The sequence below is a fragment of the Rattus norvegicus genome, chromosome 1 (assembly GCF_021556685.1).
Source record: "Rattus norvegicus strain SHRSP/BbbUtx chromosome 1, alternate assembly SHRSP_T2T, whole genome shotgun sequence".
Lineage (NCBI taxonomy): Eukaryota > Metazoa > Chordata > Mammalia > Rodentia > Muridae > Rattus > Rattus norvegicus.
In genome coordinates, this window is record NC_141534.1 from 254,083,503 (window position 1) to 254,095,467 (window position 11,965).

The 11,965-nt window shown below is 46.7% G+C and overlaps 1 protein-coding gene across 3 annotated transcripts; it reads left to right on the forward strand.

The window, feature by feature from the left end:
* Positions 1 to 330: 330 nt before the first annotated feature.
* Positions 331 to 8,077, forward strand: Pgam1 (phosphoglycerate mutase 1). Of its 3 annotated transcripts, none has more exon segments than NM_053290.4 (4): positions 331 to 619; positions 4,662 to 4,936; positions 6,067 to 6,247; positions 7,019 to 8,077. In NM_053290.4, coding segments are annotated over 4 exon segments (765 nt in total). In that variant the 5' UTR covers positions 331 to 480; the 3' UTR covers positions 7,189 to 8,077.
* The last annotated feature ends 3,888 nt before the right edge of the window (positions 8,078 to 11,965 follow it).

Here is an 11,965-nt window from a genome sequence, read left to right on the forward strand (position 1 = left end):
GGTTTTGAGACCTGTCCGAAGTACAAATCAAAAAGGAAAGGGTGTATATTGGAACTGCGCAGGGATGGGACTGTGGCCTAGCAAGGCTGTTTAAGGATTAGCGATCACCTTTAAAGAGGAAGCACGGAGTGGCCAGGCAGCGCCTGAGGCCGCAAGCTTGCTACTGGGATCCTCCGCCCTAATTGCTTACGTGCGCTCCGTGACTGCCGGGTAGCACGCGGGTACCTTTACGTAAGACGCATGCGCACTGCCACCGCGGTGCACTACACCCCCCCCCTTCGCGGGCCGCAGAACTTGCCCGGGGCGCATGCGCATACGGGGCGGGCGGAGGTCTGTCTGGCGAGTGGAAAGATTTCGGGGAGAAAGTGCGCGGGAGCGGGGCGGGAGAGTGCAAGCGCGCAGGCGCGACCGGGGGGGGGGGCGGGCTGCGAGGAGAATCTCAGCGATCCTCAGTTACTGCCGCATCCTCTGCCGGTCGTCATGGCTGCCTACAAGCTGGTGCTGATCCGGCATGGCGAGAGCGCCTGGAACCTGGAGAACCGCTTCAGCGGCTGGTACGATGCCGACCTGAGCCCAGCGGGCCACGAGGAGGCGAAGCGCGGCGGGCAGGCGTTGCGAGGTACGAGCGAGCTGGACGAGCGCGGTGTGGCGTACAGGGCCCGCACCGGCCTAGGGGCGGCCTGAGCCCCCGCGCCCTCTCGAGAGGCGGACACCTTGGGCGGCCTCTCCAGTTGAGTTTTCAGCTGAGGAGTTGAACGCAGGGTGGGGAACCCGCTTGTCAAGGTCACCCCGTTAAGTGTGAAAGGCTGTTCCAGAAAGAGGGCGCAGACGCCGCTAGGCGAAAATCTACCTTTCCGGTCCGAGCAGCCCCACCTGTGGCGGCCAGGACCCTTTTGGGTACCATGAGGGCCTGCGGCGCACGGGGAAGGATTCCCTGTGACATTAGTGGCTGTATCTGAGTTTACTTGAGGCGCCTGCGGGTCATGGCGAAGCGGCAGGTCACAGGCTGGTCCTGGACAGTGGGGGGGGGGGGGTGCTAGGTGGGGATGACTAATGGCCTTCGAGACACCTGGAAACCGCGTGCTTCTGAGAGCTTTGTAGCTCAGCAGCATACTACAAAACGGATCCAGGAATGCGAGTGGGTGATTTCAGTAGATGCTCTCTACAGCCCTATAACGCAGGCATATTTAATTTCCCTCCTTTTTACCTTTCTCTGTCCCCTTGTTATAGTTTAGAAAAGTGACTGGAAAGACTTGTCCAAGGTCATACCTACTTAGTTCTAATCCAGTGTCCTTGCCCCATTTCTGGGTGGAGTAACAAGTAAGTGTGAGGAACTGGCGGGCTGGTGGCCAAGGACAGAGGCTGGGCAAAGGGTGGAAGCGTCCAGGAGATAAAGCCTGCTTTTGCCTATCCGTGTCGGGCGCTCCGCACAACCCACAGTTCTCTGTGATTTTGGAACGCTAATAAGGCAGCAAATCCTCCCTGCAACCGAGAAAATCCGTGTAGTGAAGAGGTGCTTCTCTTGGTGACTAGGGCACATCCTAAACTTAGACCTGGCAGTAGCGGTGTAAAGAGTTGCTGATGCCTGCTTTAAGTGATCTTGTGTGCCTTGGTTGCCCTCCTTAGCTTCTTGTACATCCTTTTCAGATGAAGGAAGACTTAGAACGCAAAATCCTGATGTAAGGAGACAAGAATGCTTTTGAGATGCATGGCCTATGTGGTTAGAAAAAGGAAAGTGCTGGTTAAGGAAGCCATTTTCTTTAGCTCTGTGCCATGGAGTACTGTGTAGGCCTGTGGTAGTTTGCTGACACCCAGCTCTGGACAAAGTTAACTGCCTCTGTTCTCTGGGTACAATGATTATGTGTTGAACTTGTAATCACTGGAAAATAATAAGACCCATTTCAGCCTTAAATATTGTAGCACTAAGTTTTAGAAAATCATATATAAGCTAGCACATGGTGTTGCATACCTGTAATTTTTTTCCAGCATCCAGGGAGCTGTGAAGAGAGGACATAGAGCATGGGCCCACGTGGGCTGCCTTTAAAAAGCTGATGCAAAAGTTTAGCATCTCCCAAAGATATCACAGATGATTAAAGGATGGACGATTAAAAGCAGAACCGAATTGAGGGCTACTGTGCATAATTCAGTAACATAGAAGACCCAAGGTGCAAACGGTTCCACCAGTGCTGTTCCAGTGGGTTTCAGAAGGAAACTAGTGAGGTCTCCATGCGGCCTTAGGCTGTGGAAGGAAGGGATCCCTGGGGTGGGGGTGGGGAATAGGAACCCATGCCATGTCCGTTGTACCCCTGGCTGTACTTTGGATTAAATGGAAGTGCCTGGTCCTGTGGCATTCATGCCAGAGTCCCAAGGGGTACCACTTTGGCCTTGGGGACTATTTGGAAATAATTGCAGAGAGACGGCCTGTAACATCTCATCATGGGAGCTGAGGCTTGTTCTGTGGGTATTCTCGGTGGGTGACTCAGCCCTTTGTTGGAACATTCCTCGTCCTGTGGTTAAGGAGATGGTAAAGGGTGTGATGGCTGTCGGTTTTCATCAACTTGTGCAGAGGCTCGAGGGAGATCTGTCTTCCCTTGTGGGTGGTAGTGGTTTTCCTGGTATTAATCTTCCCTCTCCCCAGTAGTTGGTCTCAGTGGCTTCATTGTCAGTTGAATCACTAGCAGGAAATTTTACTTCAACTGTTGCTAGTCTCAATATGAAGCAATGCCCAGAAAACTTTGTGGTTAACTTGAAGAGGGCCTTGTGTACTGCAGTATGGCTTGGGATAAGAAGAGAGACAACTCCTTAATTCAAAAATACAAAGACAAGGCCATCTAGCTAGCCTTGAACTCAAGATGCCCTTGGCTCTTCTCTCTCTTTTTTTTTCTTTTCTTTTTTTTTTTTTCTTTTTTTTTTTGGAGCTGGGGACCGAACCCAGGGCCTTGCGCTTCCTAGGCAAGCGCTCTAAAGTGCCCCTGGCTCTTCTCAACCCACTTTTAGCAGTTAAGAAAAATAAAGAGCAGTGTTGGACGTAGTGGGATTAAAAAATGTGCCACCATGCCAGCACCTCTCTTTTATTTTTCTCATCTGCTAAAAATGGGCTAAGAAGATTGTAACATCATAGAATTAGAATTCTACAGCTTGGTGTGGGACCAGTGCTGAGCCCTTTAGAAAGGTTAGTTATTACTTAAGAGTTACACGTTTTGGGGCTGGAGAGATGGCTCAGTGGTTAAGAGCACTGCTCTTCCAGAGGTCCTGAGTTCAATTTCCAGCAACCACATGGTGGCTCACAACCATCTGTAAAGAGATCCGATGCCCTCTTCTGGTGTATCTGAAGACAGCTACAGTGTACATATAATAAATGAATAGATAAATCTTTAAAAAAAAGTTACGTTTTTTTTTTTTAAATCTTTTTTTTTTTTTTTGGTCTTTTTTTCGGAGCTGGGGACCGAACCCAGGGCCTTGTGCTTCCTAGGCAAGCGCTCTACCACTGAGCTAAATCCCCAGCCCCAAGTTACGTTTTTTTTAAAGGTTTATTTAATGTATATGAAGACACTGTCATTGTCTTCAGATACCAGAAGAGGGCATCAGTTCCCATTACAGATGGTTGTGAGCCACCGTGTGGTTGTTGGGAACTGAACTCAGGACCTCTGAAGCAGCAGTCAGTGCTCTTAACCGCAGAGCCATCTCTCCAGCCTCAGGGTTCATACTTTTTTTTTTTAAAGATTTATTCATTTATTATATATAAGTCCACTGCAGCTGTCTTCAGACACCAGAAGAAGGTTTCGGATCCCATTACAGATGGTTGTGAGCCACCATGTGGTTGCTGGGAATTGAACTCAGAACCTCTGGAGGAGCAGTCGGGTGCTCTTAACCGCTGAGCCATCTCTCCAGCCCCCAAGGGTTCATACTTTTATGACCCTTTTTCATTAAACAAAATTAAACCCATTCATCTGTTGTGTGTAAGCACAGGTCTGTATGCCACATGTGCACGCCCTGGGCTGCATGTGTTGGAGAAGGATAACTTGTGTTCAGCACTGTCCTTCCACTGTGGAGGTTCTGGGGATTGAACATGGGTTCAATCAAAATATGCTTAGGTGTAATAGTCTAGGAGTTAGAATAAGATGTAGAGGCCTCAGGTTTGTTCGTTACATTATCGGAATTATTGGAGCAAGCAGGAAGTGTGCTGTTAGCTGTAATGTAAGTCAACAGATTTTTCCCTCCCTCAGGCTGCAACGATAAACACCTTGCTGGATAGTTTCTCTCTTTCTTTTGTTTCCCTCTACCCCACCCCCACCCCTTTGTTAAAGTCTCACCATGCCTGGGTGGTCTGCAACCAAGTAGTCTGGCTGCTAACTCACAGATCACCTGCCTTTGCTCCTTCATACTGGGTTAAAGGTGTGTGCCATCATTTGTGCCCAAGTAGCTTCTGTTTATAAGAGATTTCTGTATAAGACACTTGTGGCTCATGTTAGGTCTTGCTAGCCTCTCACTTGGCACTGGCACTTTTTTCCTTTGAGACAAGGACTCTTTGTAGCCTGGGCTGCCCTGGAACTTGCCATGGAGGCCAGAGTGACCTTGAACTCACAAAGACCTGTCTCCCAGTACCAGGATTAAAGGCATGTGCCACCATACCTGGCTCATTTGCACTTCTTAACTTCTAGATGCTGGCTATGAGTTTGACATCTGCTTCACCTCTGTGCAGAAGAGAGCAATCCGCACCCTCTGGACAGTCCTGGATGCCATTGACCAGATGTGGTTGCCAGTGGTCAGGACCTGGCGTCTCAATGAGCGACACTATGGGGGTCTAACAGGTCTCAATAAAGCAGAGACTGCTGCTAAGCATGGTGAGGCACAGGTAAAGATCTGGAGACGATCTTACGATGTCCCGCCACCTCCAATGGAGCCTGATCATCCCTTCTACAGCAACATCAGCAAGGTATGGTTCTATGCAGATGTGGTCACTCCGTCAGCACTGGGTTAGCACATGGACCTCACTCCTAGTTACTTCTGTTTTCCAAGTCTATGTGCATGGGTGTTTTGCCTGTGTATATTTATGTGCACACATGTGTGCCTGGTGCCTTTGGAGGTCAGAAAAAGAAATCAGATCCTGTGGAGCCATAGGTGGTTGTGAACCTTGATGAGTGCTGAGAACCAAACGGGGTCCTGGAAGAGCGGCAAGTGTTCTCTTTTAACTGCTGAGCATCTCAGGGTTGGGGATTTAAGCTCAGTGATAGAGCGCTTGCTAAGACCCTGGGTTCAGTCCCCAGCTCTGAAAAAGAAAAGAAAAGACCAGCTGAGCATCTCTCCAGGCCTTTTTTATGGGTCTACCTTTTGTCATTAATCTTTTTTTTTTTAAAGATTTATTTATATGAATACACTGTAGCTGTCTTCAGTCCCCAGCTCTGAAAAAGAAAAGAAAAGACCAGCTGAGCATCTCTCCAGGCCTTTTTTATGGGTCTACCTTTTGTCATTAATCTTTTTTTTTTTTAAAGATTTATTTATATGAATACACTGTAGCTGTCTTCAGACACACCAGAAGAGGGATGGTTGTGAGCCACCATGTGGTTGCTGGGAATTGAACTCAGGACCTCTGGAAGAGCAGGTCGGTGCTCTTAACCACAGAGCCATCTCTCCAGCCCTTGTCATTAATTTTATAAATTATAATAAAATAATTAACCACCTCCCACTGCTAAGCAATGGCCTTCACTCATTACAGGACTTAGATGGAGATGTTGTATCTGGTAGGGCACCTTCTTTCCACATCTTCACTGCCGTATTTTATAAAGCCAGCTCTGGCTTCCTAAGCCAGCAGCAAACTAAAGTGAACTGGGAAGCCTTGTCTGTTTTGTTAAGCCTCCTCCCCCTGATTTCTAAATTTACATGTTTTTTGGATTGGGGAATGATACAGGACAGTGACTACTGATCTTCAAATTCTGAGCTGCATTCTGGAACCTTGAGAGAGATCTTCATTAGTCACTTAATCCCTTAGGATCAGAGGTAGGCAAAATTGATACACATGAGATGCAACTTGAAATAACTGGCAACCTTGAAATCTGTGTTGTTTAGGACCGCAGGTACGCAGACCTTACTGAGGACCAGCTACCCTCCTGTGAGAGCCTGAAGGATACTATTGCCAGGGCACTGCCCTTCTGGAATGAAGAAATTGTCCCCCAGATCAAGGAGGGGAAAAGGGTCTTGATTGCTGCCCATGGCAACAGCCTACGGGGCATTGTCAAGCATCTGGAGGGTATGTGCATCTCCTTACAGGAGTCCTTAAGGATGATAAAACAGGACTATCAGCATCAGACTGATTTTGTAGTAAGGAGGCCTTTGGGAAAAATTTGACAGTGCAGATGAACTTAAAGAAAAACTCGTTTCTTCCTTTCTCAATCTGTGGTCTGCTAGCAGGATGTGGCTTACACTTCTGATCCTGCACCAGGGAGGCTGAAGCAAGAGAATCACTTGAGTTCCAGGCTAGCCAGGGTTATACAGTGAGACCATGATTCCTAGGCAACAGGAAGTGCTACATAATAGTGACAGTGGGCCTCTGACACTCTCATGTGTAGGGTAATATGAAGTTCAGAACTGAAACTTGCTAAATGACTCAATATGCATTAAAGTTGTACATGTTTACCTGCTCTAGGAATGCCAGCTGAAACTGTGACCAAAAGTGACTCAGGTCCTAGAGGCCCCGAGGACCTAGAGGTCCAGATGGCTCGGCTATAGGATGTCAGAGGAGAACATAGTCCTCCCTGCTTTTCTACATTAACTTTTGTAGGGATATCTGTAGTGTAACTTTCTGCTCATCTTAGAATCTTGTATACCTTCTCATTCTTTCTAGTGCTATTGAGAGGCTTGGAGAGTCATGGGGGGCTGTTCATGGGGCACTCGATCTACAGTAAATCAGAAAGGCTATCTTGTTTGTTCATACTTAAGTGCCTTGCCATTGGTAGATAAAGAGTGAATCTGAAGGGGATGTGGACTCTTGTCTTGTGGCTGAAAATGGTGGCTCTTTTAGGTCTGTCAGAAGAGGCCATCATGGAGCTGAACCTGCCAACTGGCATCCCCATCGTCTATGAACTGGACAAGAACTTGAAGCCCATCAAGCCCATGCAGTTCCTGGGAGATGAGGAGACCGTGCGTAAAGCCATGGAAGCTGTGGCTGCTCAGGGCAAGGTGAAGAAGTGAAGGCGAGGAGGCGGACTCCTGCCCTGACACCCTCTCTCCCTGCTTGTTCCTGCCTCCTGCACCCTCCCCTGCACCTGCCACACTGACTACATCTTTAGGATCTTCAGTTTAAGTTGTAGCTGCAGATAGGGACCTGTGGCTCCCATTCTCCTTTTAGTATTTTATCCCCGGCACCCACTCCCTTCATAGAATCTAGTCAGAAGAAGACCTCTGGGGTGCAGGCTCTTGGTCCATATCCAGGGACGGCTCCCTGTTACAGGAGAGTTGAGAGATAGTAATTATAGTTTTCTTAGCTCTTTGTTTACTAAGGGTCTGCTTAGGAAGAAGGTCGGGAGGGACTGTATGTGGTATGACCAATGAGGAGAAGCTGTGGTCCAGTTTTGTCCCTGGAACCTGTCCTGCACTCTTCCCACAATTAGGTAACTGGGGGCCTAGTCATTCCAGTGGAGAGTGAAAGTAACCTCATGCCGATTAAAAGACCCTACTTTCTCTCTGACCCTAAAGGAGCTGCTGGCCCTAGAAGGTTGGGAACAGTCTTGTCAAGTCTATGTGTTACATTTATTTTTACAAAAATAAAGTATATATACATATATCAGCACAAAAGCAGCGAGGTTGCTAGTGGCAGTTGAGAGTCCTAAGTGGTCACCAGAAAAAAAGCCATTCCTCATATCAAATGGGATAAACTCCTTGTACCTCTTGCTGTGTTTGGATCCCTTTGCCTTGTTTTGTAGAGGTGAAGCCCCTTGATCATGTCCAAGGTTTTGTCTTTCACTGTCTGAATCATGTTCCAGCTGCTTGACCCTACTGTGTGGGTTCAGAACTCGTTTGGGCATAACAACTAAGTCTCTTTCCAGATCAGTATAATAAAGGAGTGATGTGCAATACTTTACTGTATGTTATCTGTGGTCTGAGAAGTCGGCAGCCTCCAGTGTGAGGTGCACACCAAGTTCTTGTTTGGCAGATGAAGGAATTTAGAACGTCAAAGGTGCTGGCTGCTCCAAGGGGTCCAGCATCCTCTAATGGCCTTGGACACAGTGCATAAACACAGGGCAAACACCTGTACACATGAAAATAAATCTTACCAGCCATTAAATACTGATGTAACTAAAATTCCAGCCTCTTAATTGGGAAAGGAAGCTAGTAACTGTTGGATGTCCAACATGGCTCCCCAGGATCTCCTGTAGTTTATGAAGGATTGGAGGGGTGGTTCAGAGGTTAAGAGTACTTGTTGCTTTTGTATTTGATAAAATCAAACCATGTGGGTTTGATTTCCAGTACACGCCTACATGGTTCACATACATACATACATACATACATACATACATACATACATACATACATACAGGTAAAAAGTTAAGCATCAGGAGGGCTGGCAAGATAGCTCAGTAAGCAGGTGAAAGCGCTTGCCCTTTAACCCTGGAGTTCAATACTTCAAACTGTAAGGGTGGAGGAAGGCAAGAACTGACTCCATAAAGTTGTGCCATGACCTCCATGCCTATGGCAGCACACACACACACTAATGGAAAAGGCCAGTGCTTTTGCAATAGTGACTAGGAGGTCATGTTTGATTATCTGGTCCCAAGTTGGTGGAGCTGTTTGGGAAGGTTACCTGTGGCCTTGGAGGTGTGTCACTGGGGATGTACACCTTTAATCTTGGCACTAGGGAGGAAAGCCATCAATTGAATTTGAAGCTAACCTGAAATACATGAGATTCTGTCTCAAAAGCATTCGATAACGAATTTGAAGCCAACCTGAAATTCACAAGAACTAGACTGTCCTTGCGGTGCTGGAGACCGAAACCACAGAACCAGCATCTGAGCTCACCTCAGCCAGTCTTCCATCTGTCCACACACTTGGTGCTAAGGATTGAAACTACAAAGGCTGAATCCTTAGCTATATTCCCAGGCCTGCTTTTTGTGATGGCTTTTAAATTACGTGTTAAAATGTTTCCTGGTTCACCACCTGTCTTTCCCCACTAGAATGCAAGCTCTTGGAGGACAGGATTCATTCTTGCATGCTTGCATACCATGACTTCCTGAAACTGGAAGGGGGATTGCTTCATGTATGCTTACTGAATGAGTAATGTCCAGCTAGCCCAGCTTAGTCATTTTAACTCCTTACTCATTTTTAGGTTAATTTAGGTGTTTTGTCTTCATGTATGTATGTATGTACGTATGTATGCATGCCTGTTGCCCACAGTAGTCAGGAGAGGGGCCTAGGATCTCCTAGAGTTATGGATGGTTGTGAGCTAACATGCGGGTTCTGGGAATAGAACTCAGGTCCTCTGCAAGAGCTCCAAGTGCCCTTCAGCACTGATCTCTCTATCCACATTTGTTTTTTTGTGACAGAATCTCAGGATGTAAACTAGGCAGGCCTTCTACTCCCATTATCTGCCTGCCTCTGCCTCCTGAGTGCTGAGAATAAAGCCTTGTACTATAATTCTTTTCCCTTTCCCTCCTTATTAACCACTGGCCTAAATATAACTGCAAGTGTTACCAATGTTGGAAACTAGATCAAAGGTCCAAGAGATCTTTCCATTTTCAGTGCTGGTCTTGAATCCTAGGACTTGGTGAATGTGTTGGGTCAAGCCCAGCAGCAGTACATGAGCTTAGCATGTGTGAAGGCTTGAATTTGACCCTTAGCACAGCAAACAACAAAACACAAAAGGGGGCTGCTTGTGGCCCTGTCCTGGGTAGTTTTATGTCAACTTTAAGATAAACTAGTTTCCTGAAAGGAGGGAACCTCAACTGAGAAAATTCCTTCATAAGATCTGGATGTATGGCATTTTCTTAATTAGTCTTAACTTTTTTAATAGGGGAGAGCTCAGCCCCTTGTGGGCAGTTTCAGCCCTGGGCTGGTGGTCCTGGGTCCTATAGGAAAGCAGGCTGAGTAAGCCAATAAGTGGCACCCCTCCATAGCCCCTGCATTATCCCTTGCTTCCAGGTTCCAGCCCTGCTTGAGTTCCTGTCCTGACTTCCTTTAATGACGAACAGTAGCTGAATAAATTCTTCCCTCCCTAAATTGATTTTTGTCATGGCGTTTTGCCACAGCAATAGAAACTCTAAGACAGGCCCTATAGTTAATCCACTAAAAGATATGTTTTGAGATGATTTTGCTGTTGTAAGCTAGATTAGCTTTACCCTGTGTTTCTCCTGTCTAAGCCTCCTGAATGTTTGAATATGTGGCACAATAAAAATTTCAACAAAGGAGACAAAAATGCTGGTGAGATGGCTCAGCTAGCTGTACTTGAAGCCAAACCCAAGTCTGAACCCTGGGTCCACACGGTAGAAACAGAATTGAAGAGAACGGAACACTAACAAGTTGACTTCTGACTTCCACATGGTCAAAAAAGTTCAATGTTAGCCCCACCCTCCCTCTGGTTAGGAGGGCTGTGTGTAGAGGCTCTTGTCACAGTGCATGACTTAAGTTTGATCCCTAGAACCCATGAAAAAAGCTGGACGCAGGAACATACAGTACTCTAGTGAGAAGTAGAGACAAGGGAACTGCCTGGAAGCTCCCGGGCTAAGCTAGCCTAGAGCACACAATGGAGCAGAAACAGGAAAAGATGGACACCCAGACCAGGTGCAGGCCAGTGAGATGGCTCAGCAGGTAGAGAGGTGACTGTGTAAGCCTGGTGACCTGAGTTGGATCTCTGGAACTCACAGAAAGGTGGAAGGAGAGAATGGACTCTACAAGGTTGTCCTTTGACTTCCAAATACATGCTGTGTCATATGTGCTCTGGCACAGACTTGTGCACACAATTACAGAATTTTAATTATACAATTTTTTAAAAGTGGCTATCTGCTAAAAAAAAAAAAAAGCCAAAAGCAAAGGTTAGTACAGACCTGATTCCCACTTATACACATGGCATATACTTACATACGCTAGATAAAACTAAATACAACATACTATCTTGCTGAAAGCTCACAAACCCAGGCAGGCTGAACCCAGAGCTCACTTCCAGCACGCATGAAGTACACTGAACTTACAGGTCTTTGCATGGCAGTAAGAGCCACCCCTGAGGTGTCTTCATGCTAGGCTCATAGCTACCTTTTCCTTCTCTTCCTCAAATTCAGGCCTTGATTTCTGATCTCCATGTGCTAGAACACGTTCACGCTTGCCTAATTCCTTCACAATTCTTTTGGTCTTGTCACTAGTCCAGCTCACATGGTAGTGTCCAGCCTCTTCTGTCAATTCAGTCAACAGTTCAGGGATTCCTACTCTGTCACAGTTAACTGTTTATTAAATATTTTCAGAACCACTCACATGCTATCTGAATCACCCATGGACATAACAGTTTTCAATAAACATAATGTATGTTAATGAGGTGTTTATTACATAGTAGTTAGACCTTGCCTCAAAAAACAAAATAAAAAAAGTGGGTGAGATCAGTGGCTGAGAGTAGTTGGAGCTCACAACTTAAAACTCCAGTTCTCAGGAATCAATACCTTCTTCTGGCCTCCAGGGGCACTACACACATGGTGCACATAAGGGAAGCAGTCATACATCAGACAGAAAAAACACAAAAGGATGGGTGGTGATCAGGGCCAGTTAATGAGGGCCACTAGGTAATCACACCTGATCCAAAGTCACAACATTACTTAGATTCTTCTCTCTGCTAAAGACAACAGAAGACACGGCAGCCATGCTAGTAATCCGTACTGGGGAGCCAAGTGAGAAAGATCACTGCAAGTTCATCTAAATAGTGACAGCATGGGCTGGGCAGATGCTTAAAAGGTAAAGGAAATCGTTACCCAACTGTGAGCACCCGAGTTAA